This window comes from Haliotis rufescens, unplaced genomic scaffold (genome assembly GCF_023055435.1).
Source record: "Haliotis rufescens isolate VD_foot unplaced genomic scaffold, xgHalRufe1.0.p SCAF_2, whole genome shotgun sequence".
Classification (NCBI taxonomy): Eukaryota; Metazoa; Mollusca; class Gastropoda; order Lepetellida; family Haliotidae; genus Haliotis; species Haliotis rufescens.
Genome location: NW_025963890.1, coordinates 49,067,144 through 49,088,867, shown reverse-complemented (window position 1 = coordinate 49,088,867; position 21,724 = coordinate 49,067,144). Strand labels below are relative to the sequence as shown.

Sequence of the window (21,724 nt, the reverse complement as noted above, 5' to 3'; positions counted from 1 at the left end):
ATCCCTGAAAAGAATAAAAAGTTAATGTTTTTATATTACGGGACCAATTTTGTCTTCGGGCCAGGGCTGTGTTCCACAAGTATTGAGCAGGGCTCAGGTCCAGATGACATTACACAGGAAAGGCTATTCGCCGGTTCCATACTATCAGATAGAACACACCAACCCCCACTCCCCCCCCCCCCCCCCCCCCCACCCCCCCACCCCTTGCTTAGACATGTATCTACTAAGGCTTCCAAGCTGTCAAGCTGTGTATCTCAAGAGTCTTCCGTGCTTAGAGAAGCACAACATATAAACAAACGTTTGCTGATACAAAAATCGTTTATGACACCCACGTATTACAAAATATATCAATATCAATCTGTAAAACATACAAAATAATTTATACATACTAAATCACTCATTTCTTTTTTTCTAAAATGTCACCATCTTGCACGACCTTCGTGACGAACGGCCTCAAGGCAAGAATAGTTAAGACACAGCACACACACAAACCAGTTATCACGCCCAGTACTGAGGATAATTTAGGTGTGACGTCGTTAGTGACGTCAATACTGGAATGCAAAATGTCCCAATGAGCAGCATCAAACTGTTTGAGGGTTAGAAAGATGCTGACCACGTGGAACACATGGTGTCCTTGACCAATCAAATCAAACAGACCTGGCCACACTTTCTCCGGAAGATGGCTTGAAAAGGTCAAGGCTGCAATAAAGGCGAGTATGACGGCAGTTCCATGCATGTATAACCCCGGGTCGCTGCAGTTGTCGGAGTAACACTTGACGGTTCTGCGGAAGACGAGCGCCATTGTGAAGAGCGTGTGAACACCATAAGGGATCACCTGCCATAACTTTCTACTGATCGGATATGGTCTACGATATTTTAGCTTCGCTATACAACAACACAGAAAGCAAAACCAAGAGAGTGTGAAGTTCACGGGAAGAAACCACGACTGCAGCTGGATTTTTGTTTCACTGTCGGCACTCGTATAAAACACTGAGAGTGACCCCCCAAAGGCGTACAGTGCTATTCCGGCGTAGTCAACTTGGAAGCACGTGTAATGGACAACGGGAGAGATAGAGTGAAGAGTATGCGCGATCACGCTGAAAGAGGTATAAACAAGACAACAGACTCCGAAACCGATGACCGGGAAGATCCTAGAATCGTCTGGTCCAAATTCTTCCAGCAGAAAGTGGATCTTGAAGAGAACGACCACAAAGCCGATGAGATGTGTCCAAACGTTGACGACCTCGTTGTTCAACTGTAGGACGCTGATGATATAGGATACCAGTTTCATTCCAGGCAGACGATATCCGGTTAGAACCCCTGGCTCGCGGTACAACATCGGAACTTCCTCCGACTTGAATGTCGGCTGCTTTCGGAGCAGATGATGGGCCCGAATCATCAGCGACGTCAGCTCCGACCTCAGCATCTTCAATACGTCTGGAAAGTGAAATAAGTTGTTACACGGCAAGAGCAGCAAATATGTCCTCGCCTAGGTTGGACACACACTAACGCCAGTTCCTATTACCATCACTTATATAGCATGGCTCGTGTAACAGTGGATTGTATAATTATGAATCACCTTTTCATATCATGCATTATACATATTACCAACGAAAATAATAAGGGAACTATTGATTTGAAGGTAGCTGTCGTTGACACGTACATTTACAAAACCGAGGCGTTGCATTTTAAGGCAATATATAACCACAATGAAATTTCACATTATCCATGAACAGCACGTGATGCACACAGAAACAAAAGTGTGCGCTCCAATTGGGGACTCACAAAACCTAATGCAACCTTGATAAGATTGCCTCATTAAATTGATTTCTCTACGCTAAAGATTGATATCTGCTCCTGTTGTCAATAAGTACAATTGCAGGAAGACGAATTGCCTGAGAGCAAGGCGTCCTGTGAAGGGTGTAACCCTAATAGTTTACCATAGGCGATAAATATGGGGGTGAGCCAGGCAACACCAGGGACGGGTTGTGTTCCACTGGCGTCACACCATGTTCACAGACGAATCAAGGTTTTGCCTCCGATTCACAGATGGCAGAAAACGCTGTTTGCGAGGTAGCGGCGATCGGTATGCCAGGGCAACAACTCGTGACCATACTATTTGAACGGTAGTGTCATGGTGTGGGGCGGTATCACACATGACAGGCGAACTAATTTTGTGATTGTGAGTGGGCATAGGACTGGCCCGCAACGTTTCCTGACATCACCCAAAACAGGATCTGTGGCATGTTCTAAGTCAGAGTGTGTACGACAGAGACCCAGCACCCGACAACGTGGCCCTGCTTGGGTTAGCACTTCAGGCGGAATGGCGGGCAATACCAACAGCACCCATAATCAACAGTTTGCCATCAAGTTGTCGTGCATGTATCGTCCAACATGGTGGACACGCCAGATAGTGATCTACACGCCGGAAATAAATCACAGTCATTACACCTTTGCTATCATTTCATCAGTTCCCTTATATTTCGCCGGCAATATTATGCTGGTATATTATGTAGAAAATATGTTGGTCTATCTAGGTATATTCCACATGATTCACAGCCGCTGTCATTGATTAGGAATAATATTGTTCACATTAAATATCATCTCAGTTACATGCTGAGAATAATGAAGAATATAAATGGGATGTTTAGTTGAAAGCCAGTTGTTATACTGCAATGTCATACACAGACCAGTCACGATTGGTTTCCTGTTATTAAGCTGCGTCCGTAATTGAATTATCAGTCTATAGAAGCCCATAGAAACACGACGCAGATATCAATATATGCTAACTGTTACACTTCCCTTGGAACAATGCTTTTGGTATTGGTGGGGTTTTATCCTTTCAATCCGTTTTATTCAAACTCTGTGGATACCGGACAACAATATAGTCCTATTATTGCGCATGACACAGTTACACACCGCACATTGTTATGGTTGTGTGCGATATATAATGAACAGACCAGACACTTAATCAGTAGAATATAGTGAGTCTGAATAACAAAGGTCCGGTGAACTATTTGCAAAATGTTATTATCTACATACTATGGCCTAACCTATAGTCCCGTATGTGGGCGTGCCTTAGTAGACATATCCATGTACAATGGCCCAATACAGTCCCGTATGACACTGTGGACGTGCCTTAGTAGACATATCCATGTACAATGGCCAAATACAGTCCCGTATTACACTGTGGACGTGCCTTAGTAGACATATTCATGTACAATGGCCCAATACAGTCCCGTATGGCACTGTGGACGTGCCTTAGTAGACATATTCATGTACAATGGCCCAATACAGTCCCGTATGACACTGTGGACGTGCCTTAGTAGACATATTCATGTACAATGGCCCAATACAGTCCCGTATGACACTGTGGACGTGCCTTAGTAGACATATCCATGTACAAAGGCCCAATACAGTCCCGTATGACACTGTGGACGTGCCTTAGTAGACAAATTCATGTACAATGGCCCAATACAGTCCCGTATGACACTGTTTGCGTGTCAGTGGCCCAACCCATCGTTTTGCGTAACATTGTTGATGTGTTAAAGTAGTGTTATTCTCATACAACATGCAGTGGCCCAACCCATCGTCTTGCGTGACATTGTTGATGAGTTAAAGTAGAGTTATTAACATACAATATGCAGTGGCCCAACCCATCGTCTTGTGTGACATTCTTGATGTGTCATAGTAGTGTTATTCTCATACAACATGCAGTGGCCCAACCCATCGTCTTACGTGACAATGATAATGTGTTATAGTAGTGTTATTCTCATACAATATGCAGTGGCCCCAAACAATCGTCTAGCGTGACAATGATGACGTGTTATAGTAGTGTTATTCTCATACAACATGCAGTGGCCCAACCCATCGTCTTGTGTGACATTCTTGATGTGTCATAGTAGTGTTATTCTCATACAACATGCAGTGGCCCAACCCATCGTCTTACGTGACAATGATAATGTGTTATAGTAGTGTTATTCTCATACAACATGCAGTGGCCCAACCAATCGTCTTACGTGACAATGATAATGTGTTATAGTAGTGTTATTCTCATACAACATGCAGTGGCCCGACCCATCGTCTTACGTGACAATGATAATGTGTTATAGTAGTGTTATTCCCGTAAAATATGCAGGGGCCCAACCAATCGTCTTACGTGACAATGATAATGTGTTATAGTAGTGTTATTCCCGTAAAATATGCAGTGGCCCAACCCATCGTCTCGTGTGACAATGATGACCTGTTATAGTAGTGTTATTTACATACAATATGCAGTGGCCCAACCCATCGTTTTGCGTAACATTGTTGATGTGTTATAGTAGTGTTATTCTCATACAACATGCAGTGGCCCAACCAATCGTCTTACGTGACAATGATGACGTGTTATAGTAGTGTTATTCTCATACAACATGCAGTGGCCCAACCTATCGTCTCGTGTGACAATGATGATGTGTTATAGTAGTGTTATTTACATACAATATGCAGTGGCCCAACCCATCGTTTTGCGTAACATTGTTGATGTGTTATAGTATTGTTATTCTCATACAACATGCAGTGGCCCAACCAATCGTCTTACGTGACAATGATAATGTGTTATAGTAGTGTTATTCTCATATAATATGCAGTGGCCAAACCCATCGTCTTGCGTGACAATGATGACGTGTTATAGTAGTGTTATTTACATACAATATGCAGTGGCCCAACCCATCGTTTTGCGTAACATTGTTGATGTGTTATAGTAGTGTTATTCTCATACAATATGCAGTGGCCCAACCCATCGTCTTGTGTGACATCGATGACGTGTTATAGTAGTGTTATTTACATACAATATACAGTGGCCCAACCCATCGTTTTGCGTAACATTGTTGATGTGTTATAGTAGTGTTATTCTCATACAATATGCAGTGGCCCAACCCATCGTCTTGTGTGACATCGATGACGTGTTATAGTAGTGTTATTTACATACAATATGCAGTGGCCCAACCCATCGTCTTGTGTGACATTGTTGATGTGTCATAGTCGTGTTATTCTCATACAACATGCAGTGGCCCAACCCATCGTCTCGTGTGACAATGATGACGTGTTATAGTAGTGTTATTTACATACAATATGCAGTGGCCCAACCCATCGTTTTGCGTAACATTGTTGATGTGTTATAGTAGTGTTATTCTCATACAACATGCAGTGGCCCAACCAATCGTCTTACGTGACAATGATAATGTGTTATAGTAGTGTTATTCTCATACAATATGCAGTGGCCCAACCCATCGTCTTGCGTGACAATGATGACGTGTTATAGTAGTGTTATTTACATACAATATGCAGTGGCCCAACCCATCGTTTTGCGTAACATTGTTGATGTGTTATAGTAGTGTTATTCTCATACAATATGCAGTGGCCCAACCCATCGTCTTGTGTGACATCGATGACGTGTTATAGTAGTGTTATTTACATACAATATGCAGTGTGACAATGATGACGTGTTATAGTAGTGTTATTTACATACAATATGCAGTGGCCCAACCCATCGTCTTGTGTGACATTGTTGATGTGTCATAGTCGTGTTATTCTCATACAATATACAGTGGCCCAACCTATCGTCTTGTGTGACATCGATGACGTGTCATAGTAGTGTTATTCTCATACAATATGCAGTGGTCCAACCCATCGTCTTGCGTGACATTGTTGATGTGTTATAGTAGTGTTATTCTCATACAATATGCAGTGGCCCAACCCATTGTCTTGTGTGACATTGTTGATGTGTTAAAGTAGTGCTATTCTCATACAATATGCAGTGGCCCAACCCATCGTCTTCTGTGACATTGTTGATGTGTCATAGTAGTGTTATTCTCATACAATATGCAGTGGCCCAAACCATCGTCTCGTGTGACATTGTTGGTGTGTTATGACGAGAGTAATTACATTGTTGTTGTATAGCTGCTGCTTAAAAGAGTGATGCTTTAGCTTTGTGCCATGAGACATCAGACCTCTCAATTGCACCCATCTGGAAAAAAAGATTCTGCCCCTGCAATTAAATCAAATCTGTATATTTTCACCTAGAATATCATTTCTATGCCAATCTTAGATAGGACATGATGCAACATCCTGTGACTAATAATTCATGTTATCGCTAATATAATTACTGTCATAAATCCCGCTGTTATATAGAATATTGCTTTTAGGAAAATAGATATGTTTTACAGACAACTTCATTATACAGACGGATATGGCGATTTTTCCCTGTATCATATTTTATTAACCGAGCTTTTTTTAATCATATTTTTGTTATCGCTATCGGAGTTGTCCCTCTTCTATGACACACACTCTCTCTGAAAACACGTATCACAGTTAATGACTATAAAACGCTCCACATTATTAAACTTATAACAGTTATGTACGTGTATGATGTCTAGACAGCTACACAACAGTTTAACAATGTAGACAGTTTAACAATGTAGACAGGCCATGCATACAAATTACCTGCACATAACACTGAGCCAACAGGTGCGTTGCAACCGCGATAAGCACAAGCTCGAATCGCATGTTACATAAACGAGCTCTACATAATAAATATTACACTTGGTGCTTATAAGCGTATTCTAGGCTACATATTACTGACCAAGCCGTCACTGGTAACAGGCTATGAGGCAAACAAGAAATATTACCTTAAACAAGGGACGCTTGAAAAGCTCATTTGACCCTGCGTTATGGATGTCAGTTGTAGTGAGAATTGAAGCATGCTAGATCACTCGTTGAGTACATGCAATTTTTTCATACATGTCGGTACAGTCAATCTTTATAAAAGGTACATGTCCGGTTATTATAAACTTACATATTCAACGCTCGGCCAAAACAAAAAGTTTGACTTTGGAAGAGGTTACCGCGACATATTTTCCATTCAGCGCCCCGCTGCCTCCGACACTCCATGAAAAGTGCTGATAGACCTCCGCCCTTGTCACCAAAACAAATCCAAACACCCCCACAATACTTGAACAGGGGCGACGTGGTTACACAAACCATCTCCATAGCCCGTCATGGCTTCTTTCTCTGCCACACCACCGCTCACTCGCCCGCACGCTCCCTCTCTCTCTCTCGCCGACCTCCACGCTCTCACAGAACACAAGTTCCTGGCAGGCACCTACCTGTTTCATGGTTACCATGGAAACACACCTTTTCTGTATAAATGCATGTTTTACCTGGAGGCCTGCGATCAAGGTATACCTAGCACTGGAGCATGCTATCTGGCCGATGTTAATGACTTTGTTATTGTATTAACCTTGAACAGCTTACATTGTGTATATGATCCGTTATACTCCAACAATGTGGTCAGCATATGTACCGTTATATTCGAACAGCGTGGTCAAAACAAATGTCCCGTTATACTCTAAAAGCTAGGTCATAACATATGCCCCGTTGTTCGAATAACATTGGTTTTAACATATGTCCCGTTATATTCAAAGAAGTCAGAAAATACGACCCCTTATATTGAACAATATGTGTTTCCATATATCCTCAAGCAACATGAATGCTATGCGTACCGTAATACTCACTATAATGAGATATAGCAACCCTCATTGAACAATAGTTATTATATGTCATATGTTCAAAGAAGTAAACGTACGTACCCGTCACTGATATATTTGCCCAAATATGAAGGTTTTAGCACTAGCACACATCATTCACTCCCAAATAAGTTTAATTAATTATCTTCCGGCTTCATCGGCGTGCTAACTAGCCCTTGGGGTTCGGCCCAGGCGCGGTATGTAGGTATAGGTACACAGTAATCACATTAATGTGACCTGGGTACCTGATGATATCAACAGACGCGCACCGATGCCTCATTGCCTAATGACGACTTCAGTTATTGGCCTTCAATACCGTACATGATATAGGCATGTCAACGCGGATGACTTGACTATTAGGTGCACGACGGGGCGTGTATAGTCGCATTACCTGTGATCCTTATGTATCCCATGACAACTTACTCGACGAGAGTGCTAACGTCCTTCTTCTGAGCAACACAGGTTTGTGGGTATGTATCTTGTTTAAATATCAATATTGTTTATATATCAATATATATACAGAGAGAGAGAGAGAGAAAATAGAGAGAGAGACACAGAGAGAGAGAGAGAATGTCTACAGTCTGTCAGTCCCCGCAGTTTACAACAGATATAGATAGATAGAGAGATAGATAAATGGATAGATAGATAGATAGATAGTATCTTGGCTATACACACACGTGTCAACTTGATGATGGGGCAACTTTCGTGCATGCACGTGTATGTGTCAAAACAAATTATACATAATGTTATAGAAAATGTCGTGGTGTTATGCCTGGGTCCCCAGTGTATACACATATCGATGACTGATCGTAACCAGAACATATATACATTCTGCAGCAGGAGCAGCTGTTGAAATGCCGATTTTACTGCAATATTATTGACTGCTAAACACGCAGTCACTCACTCATGCTTATGGTATCAGAGGCTGACTGGTATTAAATTGATATTTGTGTTAGTAAAGTTGCAGCTGCTCTGGCAGAGGTGTGGTAGAGGTATTTGTGAGGAAAATTCATATCGTATTAAAGTACGTTATTCATCGTTGATAATTCGTTTTCCTCATAGATCTATTTTTATAACCCCTGTATCATTTTGCTTTTGACTATCCAGTTTTCTATGGCAGCGCCAGCAATTTATTTTTTTAATGTTCACACATTGTACACAAACACTTACAGCCAGCCAGCCAGCCAGCCATGCAGCCAGCCAGCCAGCAAGACACTTTATTTCAATCTCACCTCGTTACAATACACATTACTAAAAAAATTATATAAATTATACATAAATAGAACACATATAATATATGATAAAGAGCCACCCTCGGCGGGAATTTCACTTGTCAAATCGAACTGTCGAAGCGTTAAATACTCAGCCATATTAACCAATCAAAACCTTTCTCTGATTAACTGCAAAGAATGTACTCACGACGCGTAAATAGCAGACGACAATATTTACTTGACAACTTGAAAACAGTGATATTCTGGTGTCTAGAATGAACACAGTGCTTCACCCGACACACAGATAACCCGAGGACAAGACTGTACTCATACAAATGCAGAGGTAAGCCACGATTTTCAACATATCATATTCATATTTTGTAGGTCAACAGTGCTTCGTCAAGCGGAACGAAACAGTGTCAATGTTTACGCGATATCGCCCCGGCATACCTTGAAGTAGATCACACTGTCAAGTCATGTGATTCACTTACCATGTACCTTCGTATACCAGGATAGTCTTTAATGCAACAAAAAGAATGCTGTCTTTGCCATCGTTCCGAAACCAAACGATTTAAATATGACTAACACGATATGTATAACTCCATACACACATACACGACTATAAGACCACCTGACGGTGTGCTGAGTTATGCCAGCAGTAGTATTGCGCAATCTGAATTTGTAAACAGTGTTTCAATTTGCCAGCTGAGGCGACCAGGATGTTTCTGTTTCTAAGCCTGGGCCTCTTGACATGCATTCAAATCACACCGGAGCCATATATAATGTACTTTATCAAATAAGTACTGGATCACCTGGATCTATATAATATAGTGTAAACATTAATGTCCCTCTCTTGTAGATCTAGATCTATATTGATAGGAGTCCCTGCACCAGAAGTTTACTAAATATCTGATGTTTCTTTTGCCTTATAAGTGATACATTGATGTTTTATGGAGATACAGATGTATAACGTCGTTCACTCCATATCGATTTAGACTACTGCAACTTAAAAATAAAGACACATTCATAATCAGAGATAGAAACCAATCGCTTTAGCCCATTAGTCCTTATAATGATAACATAATGTAAAACCCTTAAAAAGGGCAAATTTCAGCTAGTCGATCCTTAGGATACCTTAACTATTGAGCTGTTTGACAAGGAATATAGGACTAGTGCCAATTAGTCGAAATTATGTCGAAATTATGCCGATAATCGGATTTCTAAAGCCGCTTTGATACTCTTTGTTGTAACCCAGGACATGGGGGAAAGGTGGCTTCATCAGTTAAGTTTGGATAAATATCACATCCAAACACTCAACAGAGCTGTTCAAATGCTAATGCATCTATTTTCATAAATCTTGATACGCTTTGATGCTTCCATAAAATAAGTATATAATCTATATTTTCAATGTATTCAGCCCCCACTGGTGCCTCTTTGGATCAATAATCTCCATGGGTCTTCATCCATACAGTAACCAACACCTGCGACCCACCGAATGAACACTGACTTCGTGATCATACCTCACCGCGGCAGCTGTCCACTGTAATTTGATAAGCAAATATACTGTTATATACTTTACTTCTGACATAAGTATTCGATCGTCAAAGGGAATAACCCCATTCCCGCCTTGTAATTGTTTCATTTGTAATATAATCTATATCATTCCCGTTAGTGTTGAGTTTGCGGTTTAGCCACTGGCTCGTATAGCCAGAGTTTATAGTAAAATATTGTTTGGCCCTGTACGATCAGTTTAGAAAGTCTAAACTTTCAGTGTTCTGAAAATGATGCCAAGATACGATTTCGAGCTTGTTAGCTTGTTCCGTCAGATGCAATCAAATTTGATAGACTTTCAATCGTTCGAAAAAACAGCTTATAGATATATTGGTTAGTTAAAAAACAAAACCTGCACAATTTAAGATGTAATGAAAAAACATAATGACATCATATGAAATGCACACTAGACTTGACCCTCTCTACATGGGACTGCCATTTGTTCCACAAAGCAGCTTCAGCTTCATACGACCATACGTGTAATATTACTGTATGATAGATTTACTTGTTTGTTTGGTACAATACAAAAGGGGAATTATGTGATATAGTCGCAGTCTCAGGTCGCTTTGGGCCGAGGGTCTGGTCCCAGTACATGCAATCTTAACCATTATTCATAACCCTCGATGTCAGATGGACACCTATATAATATCTTATATACAGCCAGACTGAAACAGGGTTAGAAATTAGCACTAGTCCTGTAGTCCTTACCAAACTGGCCAATAGTTAAGGTATCATAAGGACTAGTAGAAATTTGCCATTTTTAAGGGTTTTGCTATATGTTATCATTATAAGGACTAGTGGGATAAACATGTTAGTTTCTACCCCTGTGAAATCGGTCATTTTTTGTCATCATGAATTGACTGAACAGTTTCTATAAGGAATAATTAAGGTTTACAGTGATGTGTTCTCGCTTCATGAAGCATAATGCCTTATGAACACACACATATCTCAGCTAGACACAATCGTGTTATTGATTGTCACTCACTAGACTGATTATTAATATTTGTTGTGGCAATTTAAACTAGGGTGACAGCGTCTATGGTACTTCAGTTTGGCCTTGAAGCACTTACACCTATTTGTTGGGCATAAATTACGATAACCTGCAAGCACATTTGACAAAGCCTTGCCCTTCCACACAAGAGTGACTGAGTGATTAGTTCACGAATAGATACGTGTGTCCTTGCCGATGTATGATTACCACACTTAGTCGGGTGTTAGCATCAGGCTGCTGTCGCAGCAGGTGTACCGATTTACCTTCTTCACGGTTTACAGTCCACCGTCACATTATACATAGTAATACATCATTCAGGTTTATAAGTGTGCTAATAGAAGCGTACATGCGTGAATGTATGCAATGTCGTATCTGAGTTAAATACTGGTTATTTAATAAGCGTGGTGGTATAGTGTATATCGTATCTTGTATATATGTATTATAGCTGGCTGTTGGGGTTTATTCATATGATATCGAATGATAGCCTCGTGGTATATGATTTGACGCCAGATGTTTCACTGCGGTTTGTAGATAATCGAGTCTGCATCAGGCAAACCAGAGTCTGGAAAGCACGAGCAACAAACCAAGGTCCCAAATGCATGCAATCAGCTAAGTCCCGTTGCTTAACCAACCGATCTGTATTATTCGACTTACGTTTGTATACAAGAATATTCTGGGACCGAATCGTACCTGCGCAGGCAGCGATGATCGTTACTCATGCTCGTTACTCATCAGCTTGTGGTATGCCTCTTCCAGGCGTGACTTACTGTGGTACATAACTGAATTATGATATTCACAAGAACACAATCATGCACCACAACAAAGTCAATTATTTGAGCCGCACATAAAATCCCATTTTGTCCACTCGAATGTCACAGACCGCATACTGGCCGGTTAACATGGCTAACACCGATAAATATACCGATACAAACGACAGACATAATTGTGATTAATTACACACATTCCTGTGTGACATATTGTTGCTGATTGGTCAGAGAAAGATAACCTGTCGTTCTAGAGGTGAAAATTGATCAGAAGATCGGTATATTTATTGCTTTATTGTGACCGAATTATATATATTTGGTGCTTTTGGGAGTTTAACACATGAATGTCAGAGCGATGGTACGATACGAAATTGCGATATCACGATACGATATTGTCACACTGCCACAAACGAAATGATGAAGTGAAAAGGCGATAGGGTCACGCGATATGGCGTTTTTGCTCAGTCACCATTTGCAAAATAAAACAAAGCGGGTACGTAGATTCACACTGAGCATCTAATAAGATATCCATTTCTTTTCATCTACAGGAACTGTTTTGACTGACTTAATTAGTGGTAAGCAAGTGTGATTAACGCACGAAAACACGGAATATACTTAATCAGCAAGCACGAATGCACCAAGAACCTTACCGAAGCACAATTGTAATTCCATAACTAATTATTCCACCCTGAATGGTCACAAAACTGTAGAAGATGTATGTGTGTTTGATGGTTGGTTTGTTTGTTAATTAACGCCGCACTCCAGCTATAGGACGGCGGTCTGTAAATAATCGAGTCCGGACCAGACAATCCCGTGATTGATATCATGAGCATCGATCCACGCAATTGGGATACGATGACATGCATCAACCAAGTCAGCGAGCCTGACCACCTGATCCCGTTAGTCGCCTCTTGCGACAAGCATAGTCGCCTCTTACGGCAAGCATGGGTTGCAGTGTTTGTTAAAGATTGGCGAGAAGACTGGTCATTTGGACTAAATGGAAATGTGATTATCATCGAATCCTGCAAATTACGCTAATAGAATTAAACTATTTTCAGTCTTCATGTACTATGTATTATATATTAAAATTGATTGTAATAAATGAAAGCGAAAATAGATAATGATAACACAGAATGAAATAAAATGCAATATATTCAAAACAAAGGTTCTATAAGCATTAGGATTAAATTCGGATGTGGGCAGTAAAATATTTATTGCACATCTAGACGTTGGATGAGTGATGACATATAATAATTGCAAATCGAACAACAGTGTACGTGTGTCCAATATGAAGATGATACACAGAAAATTGCAATGGCAAGGATATGAGAGCTCACTATCTCGTGTCTACCATCAGCCTCAAGTACTGCATGGCGTCTTCCGTCCACATGATTACACCGTCAACACCGGCGACTCTGTTAACCCCCAGGCGTCGCCACATCCTGGTTCTCCCGTAGTTAAGTTACACCTGTTTCATAAAGCAACCTTATCTCGACCTAAGTCCTTGTGGTTACCTTGGCGCTGAGGTTGTTTTGTGAAATGGGGCCGGGGTAGCTTAGGTCATACTCTGCGTGCTAAGCACCACAGATCGTCGCAGTTACCAAAATAACATTACTGACAGGCCGCATCTACCTCTGAGACCTTCCTTCACAAAGGCGGTTCCGCAATACCTGTTCAGATATCGTTCGCAATCCTGGAATTTCTGCTGTTGTGCAGGACGTTGTACACCTTTGCCGCAAATGACGTAACCGTATGAGGCGGCCCTGGGCAGCCGATGTCATGACCTGGGTTGACCTTGGTCGGTCATATGAGTTCTCCTGCTTCCAGTCATCTGACGACGTTGTTTCATTGTGCTCCAGTTTTTAGCCATGGCTTGACATCGCAGTTGCTACTAGACAACGTTTTGGCCACCGAGAACCACCCTATAGAAATATATCGCAATATCGTCATGTCCCTGTATTGCAATATCTTGTACTATAGCTTTGTCGTGGCGTTCTATCGCTTTGACGTTGGGTGTTATCGCTGTTTCGTTTGTGACAGTATCGCAATATAGTATCGATATAGCGATGGCCCTTCTCAGCCACCATAGAGTTCAGTGTTCCTCGCGAGATATGCAGTACAACCATCGGTATTAATCAAGCATTTCTACATTTATTTATTGTGAAAATTAGATATATAGTCTGCTGGGATTGGACTGCACTGTAATTAAAACGCACCTGTTACAAACCGCCATGCATAAACGTATCTAGATGGTAGTGCTGTGGTTTCTACCGGATAATCTGGAATGCAGTCAGACATTCACGGGACACTCAGGAATAGAAACTTACACTTACAGTCCACTAGTCTTCATGATATCTTAACTATCGGGCAGTTTGACAAGGACAAGGACTAGTGCTAATTTCTATCTCTGGGTGCCTCATATATATACGCTGGTATAGTCTTATGTACATGACATGGATACCAGGACATGTATTTCAGAAGGTAATGTGCCTTAAAGTAAAGATTTGATTTTTGTTATTTTCATGGTAGTCGACCACACTTACATCGTTCGCAACTTCATATACGTTTGTCTCATAAGTCTTGATGCATCGGGATAGTTTCTGCCTTGAGGTCAATGATTTTATAGCATTTGATACGAAATGATGTACGTAAATAAGAGGAACATGTTGAATGGTAGGTATGGATATTTTGTAGCCATTGATTGTTTTATTGACTAAATACGTTTTTGAACAGGATCTCTTATCATTCCCTTTCTTCATAATGTATGCAAGACAAAAAACAGTTGTTGATTATATTAGCAAAGTTCACTCGATCTTTCTAGTACAGGTTAAAAAGGTGTCTCCATATATGTCACCTTAACGTGGCAAGTGTCGATATTTATTATGTCGAATGGCGTCCTTAAATATTATTGTGACGAGGCTATTTTAGAGCCCTAACTAAAGGGTTGATTTGTGTATTTAACCTCATTCTAGTCTACGTGTACCACTGCAAACCATCGTAACGTGTAATTAAACCACACTAGAATATACATTTTTAATATATGTTTCAGAATAAAGGAACCGAGTGTCTGTCAGCGCCGAGGTAGGGACTCTTCAACCATGACTAATGTTCTGGACTACATGAAGATACTCCTCCGAATGCCACTGCACCAGCCAACACTTTCGGTGAAGAAAGTTGCGCACATGTTCAAGGAGCCGTACATCCTCAGCGGCTACCGACCAACGAACAAACCCTGGTCCTACTACTTCCTCAGTTTCTTCCAGCTTCATAACGAGTCCGTGAATGTCTGGACACACAGTCTTGCCTTTGTGTTGGTCCTTACGCAGCTATATCGACTCAGCTTATCCATTGACTTCGCAACCAACAAGGACGCGGCCACCATTATCGGCTTCAGCATTGGAGCTCTTATCCAAGTCTTCCTGAGCTCTGCCTGTCACCTCCTTCACGCCAAGTCTCCTTGGTGGCATTACATCTGGTTCCTGCTGGACTACGCAGGAGTGACCTTTAACAGTTTTGGGACTGGACTAGCCTGCTTCTACGTGTGCTCACATAAGGACGTTTATGGACTCGTTGAAAGTGTCTTCCTGCCGTTTAATATATTGATGAGTTGGATAGGATTCCTCTCCTGTTGCATCGCCAAACTTTGTTTCAAGGACCCTTACAGCAAGGCAAGAAAGCTGTTGATGGTATCTGCGCTAGGTTCCCAGGCTTTCCTTGTGGGTATACCAGTACTTGCCAGGTACGTCCCCTGTATCCTGGACGACGACTGTCGCCTTTCCTCCCTCACACATCTCCACTTCGTCTTCTTCTTCCTCATATGCGACGCTCTGACCTTCTCCACACACTTCCCAGAAGAGCTGAAACCAGGACATTTCGATATTTTCGGCCACGGACACCAAATATTCCACATCTGTACTTTGATCACTATGATGGTTGAAATGGAAGCCATAAAAACGGATATTGTTTCCGGTGCTACTGCGCATACACGTCCAGATCTGACGTCATTCCTGATGGCCTTTGCAGTGTTGATAGTCGTTGAATTGTTGACATTAGTCAGCATTAGAGGGCTCATAAACACAAAAGTGAAAGAAGTTCTAAGTGCCTCAAAATCTGATTGAATGGGAACCGTCAGTTTCATATCTTTACATAATGAATTTAAATATACAGTGAAAACTCGTTGATCCGAACAACTTTTGTTTGAGGGTTTTATTTATGAAAAAAGGGACATAACTAATAGCCAATGATTCGTTAATCTGGAAATTCCTTAATCCGGACGATTTAACTGGGATTCAACGGTACCGCCGGATTAACCAGATTTCACTGTATTGTGTAAACACATGCCAGAAGGAGTTGTTGGAGTGTCTAATTGACAGTGTTATGTTTATTCACGTCATTTTAGGTTATGCTTCACGCAATGGCAATGGTTCAGCTAAAATACCCCCCTGGAGGTAACGCTACCAGTGCAGCTGTAGATGCTTGTGCAGAGCCTGAATGGTAGAAATACTATTACATGTATATGGGTGCTTTATTACATTCCATGGGTCGGTGCTCTGCCTCTGTGTGTTTACAGTTATTCATGTTATAGTTTCATCTTATGAAATGTACGCCTCCGCGCTTGCCTTTTCGTAATCTGGTAGCTTCTGACAGTGATTTTGATGGAGACAAATGAAAACTAGGACATTTTCATGATTTTATCAACTTTTCATGGGACATTTTGGATCATTATCAGTCAATGTCCTGAAAACATTAACCGATCTGAAACGCTGATAAATGTGTATAAAAGTGTCGCAAATTCCATGACATGAAGTGATACAATGCACAACATTCTTAACGCCAACCTAATGAAACACAAGCATGTGGATATGTGAGATAAGGGGGCACTTCAGTAAATTTCCGGACAGGTTCCCTTCTCACTAGAAACAAGCAGTAAACCGTTTGTCTTATTTCCTAATAATCCCATGTTCCAAACCACGATGAGCACGGTGACACATGGTTTGTCATTCAGGAATAAACACCGACACTGGTCCCTCAACCCGAGCCTAGTGAAACAGTGGAGAGACTAGTCTACCAAAATTGTTTTTAAATAAACCACTGTCCCGAAATGAGTTGCATTGATATTACCAATGCTGTCTACCCCTGTCATGTCGCGTGTTGTATGTAACTGCCAGCCCTATTTATTCCGCTTTCGGGACAATATTTACATACGGGGGATCTATTCCGCCCTGAAATCCGTTCCATAAAGTGATCTGAGCCATATTGCTATCGTAAGTCTTATTCGTTAGTCGTAGTCGAGGTTCGTCAGTCGTAACATCCCTCGATAATCCAGGATGTTACGTCTCCAATGTGTCATGATACTGACCCTAGACCTTTTCTCTACAGTTAGCAATTGATAGGAGCGGTGCAGGTGGAGACGTTACTTCCGAAACGAAGGTATGGTGGCTTATTGACCCAGGGCATTTATCATAACGGAATGGAGGTATAATTCACTTGATAATCGGGGATGGTCGTGGGAGTAGATCGGGGAATGAGGCCTTGCTTCGAATCCGCATAGCGTCGGTCGAGAGAATCAAACAAGAAATATTTATGAGCAGGGTAGCAGAAAACGGTCGCTTCTGTCGCTAGTGTTAATTTTTTTTAATCCTTGAACTTCCGACTTTGTGATGTTTATTGTTCTTTGCTGAAGATTTGTTTATACACACAAATATATTTACATGTGATAGCATGACAAGGTATAACGAGAGCCATTTTCCCACCAGATATATATATATTTTTTTGTCAACAATTTTAAGTGTTTACAAGACTTCCAATTAAGGTGCCTTTTCGCAAACGTTTGAGGTCAAGCAATTTGTGTTGTTCAAATTATGTTGTTAGTAATATTAGCACACGCATAACATTTTTATAGTTACTGATCCAGTACTTTGAAATATATTCTGGTTAACGAAAATGGCCTGGTAAATCTGATATATATTTCTTTAACGTATTCATGCCATTCCACCTTGTCCAATGTGCTTCCGAAGTGATTTTGTATCTGTTAAACATATCTATCAACCAATACCTCTGATTAATTGTTTGATTTTCCAATTGTGTATTTTGTGGAGAAACATAAATATATATTTTATTTCTTTTATCACGTGTCGTGTCGTTGTTATGGCAAAAATCTGTCTCTATTGGCCGACGATGCTCCATCTGTCCCGTTTTAACTGTTATAGCCCCAGGATGTTCCCATATTGTACCCCAAGGGCGTGTTATTGTATGTGCTTCCAAAGACAAAGACTTCTGTAATGTATAGGAGTATTGTATTTCATAGGAGTTCAATTTCAATGTAGATATGAATCATATTGATTTTTTTATTTTCAAACCAGTGGTTAGCCGGGCGAGTGGAGAATGTGCCAACTAGGACACCCAAACGCCCCATAGTCAAACGAGTAAACGATTGGTATAAACCTCAAGTTATAATCCAAATAGACGACGGTGAATGTAATGATACATGCGCATTAGGGAAGAAACACGCCATCGGCTACGTTATATTGCTATATTATATGAACAACCGGACCTTGCCACGCTCTATTGGTTCTGCGTTTTGCTGTGTCACCGTTGGGGTTCAGAGTTACCTGGTTGATTTATCGCCAGAGGTCAAAATGTTATATACTCTCAATGATGAATACGTCTATGCCGTGAGAAGGTGTTTGTTACTGATGTCGGTATTGACCCAGCACGCTAGGACGACTACAGTTGTCGGTGGACATGGCTTCATGTCAAGGCTTATAACCTGGAGATAGTTGCCACAGCATTAACGACAGCGTCATACCAGGTATGTTGATGCACTAAATAACTCCGTGTATGAAACTTTTGACGCCTTGTCGATCGAGGCTGCGATGTGACCTTGCTTGTTCAAACCACGGTGAAATTAGTTCCTTGTTAATTACGGGGTAACGTGGAGTGCGGCCTGTCTCACTTCCTGTATCCTGTGATGGGTTTGTGTTGGTGTGTAAACGTGATATCGGCCTTGTAAGTAGTGAGCGCCCGGAAAATGCCAATGCAGAATTGATATTTAATCTCCATTTAATAGTATAGCCAGTGTGTGCGGAACCTTTCATAATATGTGAATATATGATACAACGCAGCATGTCACACCGACCTATTCATTTAAATCACACACAAATTCATTTCATACTATGTGAATATATGATACAACACAGCATATCACACCGACGTATTCATTTAAATCACACACAGATTCATTTCATACTATGTGAATATATGATACAACACAGCATGTCACACCGACCTATTCATTTAATCACACACAGATTCATTTCAAACTATGTGAATATATGATACAACACAGCATATCACACCGACGTATTCATTTAAATCACACACACATTCATTTTCATTACAAACATCGATAACATCAGTGCAACATCTGCAGCCTTACCCCTGCCGTGTACATGGATATTCGTACAGTGTCCATGCTTGTCATAACAGGCCACCAAAATGAGGATTGGGACCCGCTTTCCGTGACTCACTATGTCCTCATGGCCTGTTCATGTTTTGAACCAGTTGTTTTGCCTAGACTACATGCTGTTGACAGACTTGCTGTAGCTGGTATATTGAAAATCGATAGTATCGACAGCTAGGCTACTAAGAGTCACCACCATGTGCTTTCTCAAGATTGTTAAAGGTGTTTATCGTCGCCAATATTTTGGCTTCAATTTTCAATTGATGAACGTCGCTTTAGCTTTTGATAAATGCTTGTCGAATATGGTATACCATATAATGTGTTGATGTATGTGAGCAAGATAAATATTACCCACAGATATAAAGGAAAAACAGCACCTGAACACGTTTCTTTCGTAAATCCGCAATTAATACGAAAGAAGTATACTGTAGTGCTGTCTAGACGTACCTGCAATATTAATATTAGCAGATACACAACTGAAATACTATTTGAAGCAGCGGTAAACTCTACCCTCACTCGACCCGCGAAAATCCGGAGAATGAGTTTTCAGCAACCCATGCTTGCCATAACAGGCGACTAACGGGATCGGGTGGTCAGGCTCGCTGACTTGGTTGATGCATGTCATCGTATCCCAATTGCGTGGATCGATGCTCATGATGTCAATCACTGGATTGTCAGGTCCAGACTCGAATATTTACAGACCGCCGTCATATAGCTGGAATATTTCTGAGTGCAAAAACAAAAACAACACACAACCCTCACTCCTTTCCATGAAACGTATATTGCGTGTATTAAACTGGGTTATAATTATTTCTTTTTTCCAGATGATGATCATCAGTGGCGCCAGACTGTCGGAGGTGCCCTCCCGCATCCTGTCGATATTACAGCCCCATTTGAGCACAGTTGCAGCCAGAAACGTCGCACCTGTCTTCAGGGAACCCTTCATCCTCACCGGATATCGTCTGCAGGACCAGCCCTGGTGCTACTATTGGAAGACACTGTTCCACGTCCACAACGAGAGCGTCAACGTCTGGTCTCATGTGCTAGCCACCCTGCTCATCCTCAGACACGTCTGGTCTTTCTCACAGACGTTTGACTTCATTGAGGACAAGTACGGCTGGTCATTGATCGGGTTCAGTTTGGGATGTTTCCTCGGGACGTTATTGAGCGCCATTGCCCACCAGTTCCATTCTAAATCTGTGTGGTGGCATTATGTTCTGTTCATGATGGACTATGGTGGTGTCACTCTTTACACCTTCGGGACTGGAATAGGGTGTATGTACATCTGTTCTCAGAGATACATGTACGTAGTCATGGAACCGGTTTTCCTACCTCTCAACGTCTTCTTCAGCTGGTTTACATTCTACGTCTGCTGCCGTGCCAAACTCAAATTCGCATCCACAAATAACAGCACCCGTTATGTCTTCATGATCGCAGCTCTGCTACTCTACGCACTGGTTATTTCAATCCCGATATTTGCCCGCTACACAGAGTGCATGACGACGCCAGGATGTTCCCTCGCCTCGCTGAACCATCTGACCATGTGTTTCCTTCTGCTAGCGATATGTGCCATTCTGTTCTCCTGCCACGCCCCAGAGCGCCTGGCCCCGGGGCGGTTTGACCTTCTGGGTCACGGGCACTCCTTGTTCCACCTGCTGTGCCTGGTGACCATCAGTATGCAGATGAAGGGCGTCCGTGTGGACATCCAGGCAGGAGCTGCAGCTCACACCAACCCCAACCTCGGGAACATCCTCGCGGCGTACGCCGTCCTCATCTCGGCCCAGGTCCTTACCCTGGTCACTCTTAGGAGGGACATTGCAGCCAGGGCCAAGATGGAGACTCTACACTGGATTGATATACGACCAAAAAGCAAATGATACATTTGTTAACCCTTATTTATTTTATATTTATAATAAATACATAGATCAGAAGAAGAACGTATGTTATGTTTGTTTGACCGACGATCGAGGGAGCATGGTTTTACGCTGTTATACAAATATTCCCTCCATGGTTGGTTTGTTTGTTGTTGAACGCCACACTAAACAATATTCCAGCTATATGACGGCGGTCTGTAAATATTTGATTCTGGACCAGATAACCCAAAGATTAATATCATGGGCAACGATCCACGCAATTGGGACCGATGACATGCATCTACGAAGTAAGCCTGACCATCCGAT

The 21,724-nt window shown here is 41.6% G+C and overlaps 3 protein-coding genes across 8 annotated transcripts; 2 read left to right on the top strand and 1 right to left on the bottom strand.

Moving 5' to 3' along the window:
- Positions 1 to 208: 208 nt before the first annotated feature.
- LOC124146287 (membrane progestin receptor beta-like) lies at positions 209 to 7,242 on the bottom strand. Of its 3 annotated transcripts, none has more exons than XM_046516520.2 (2): positions 7,146 to 7,242; positions 209 to 1,437 (listed from the first exon to the last, which is right to left on the bottom strand). In XM_046516520.2, exon 2 carries the CDS (start codon positions 1,424 to 1,426, stop codon positions 398 to 400), a length of 1,029 nt encoding a protein of 342 aa, XP_046372476.2. In that variant the 5' UTR covers positions 1,427 to 1,437; positions 7,146 to 7,242; the 3' UTR covers positions 209 to 397. The 3 variants fall into 3 exon arrangements, with proteins under 3 accessions (XP_046372476.2, XP_046372474.2, XP_046372475.2); XM_046516518.2 differs by lacking the exon at positions 7,146 to 7,242 and adding an exon at positions 6,836 to 7,125; XM_046516519.2 differs by lacking the exon at positions 7,146 to 7,242 and adding an exon at positions 6,669 to 6,804.
- Positions 7,243 to 7,788: 546 nt separating this feature from the next.
- On the top strand, positions 7,789 to 18,209 carry LOC124146285 (membrane progestin receptor alpha-B-like). 3 transcript variants are annotated; one of them, XM_046516515.2, is made up of 2 exons: positions 7,789 to 8,035; positions 15,132 to 18,209. In XM_046516515.2, exon 2 carries the CDS (start codon positions 15,181 to 15,183, stop codon positions 16,198 to 16,200), a length of 1,020 nt encoding a protein of 339 aa, XP_046372471.1. In that variant the 5' UTR covers positions 7,789 to 8,035; positions 15,132 to 15,180; the 3' UTR covers positions 16,201 to 18,209. The 3 variants fall into 3 exon arrangements, with proteins under 3 accessions (XP_046372471.1, XP_046372470.1, XP_046372468.1); XM_046516514.2 differs by lacking the exon at positions 7,789 to 8,035 and adding an exon at positions 8,948 to 9,119; XM_046516512.2 differs by lacking the exon at positions 7,789 to 8,035 and adding an exon at positions 13,626 to 14,563.
- Positions 18,210 to 18,540: 331 nt separating this feature from the next.
- Positions 18,541 to 21,475, top strand: LOC124146286 (membrane progestin receptor alpha-like). Of its 2 annotated transcripts, none has more exons than XM_046516516.2 (2): positions 18,541 to 18,893; positions 20,369 to 21,475. In XM_046516516.2, exon 2 carries the CDS (start codon positions 20,369 to 20,371, stop codon positions 21,419 to 21,421), a length of 1,053 nt encoding a protein of 350 aa, XP_046372472.2. In that variant the 5' UTR covers positions 18,541 to 18,893; the 3' UTR covers positions 21,422 to 21,475. The 2 variants fall into 2 exon arrangements, with proteins under 2 accessions (XP_046372472.2, XP_046372473.2); XM_046516517.2 differs by lacking the exon at positions 18,541 to 18,893 and adding an exon at positions 18,944 to 19,090.
- The last annotated feature ends 249 nt before the right edge of the window (positions 21,476 to 21,724 follow it).

Coding starts and splice junctions, on each gene's coding strand:
- LOC124146287 (XM_046516520.2), bottom strand. CDS start 1,426: ATGCTGAGGTCGGAGCTGACGTCGCTGATGATTCGGGCCCATCATCTG.
- LOC124146286 (XM_046516516.2), top strand. CDS start 20,369: ATGATGATCATCAGTGGCGCCAGACTGTCGGAGGTGCCCTCCCGCATC.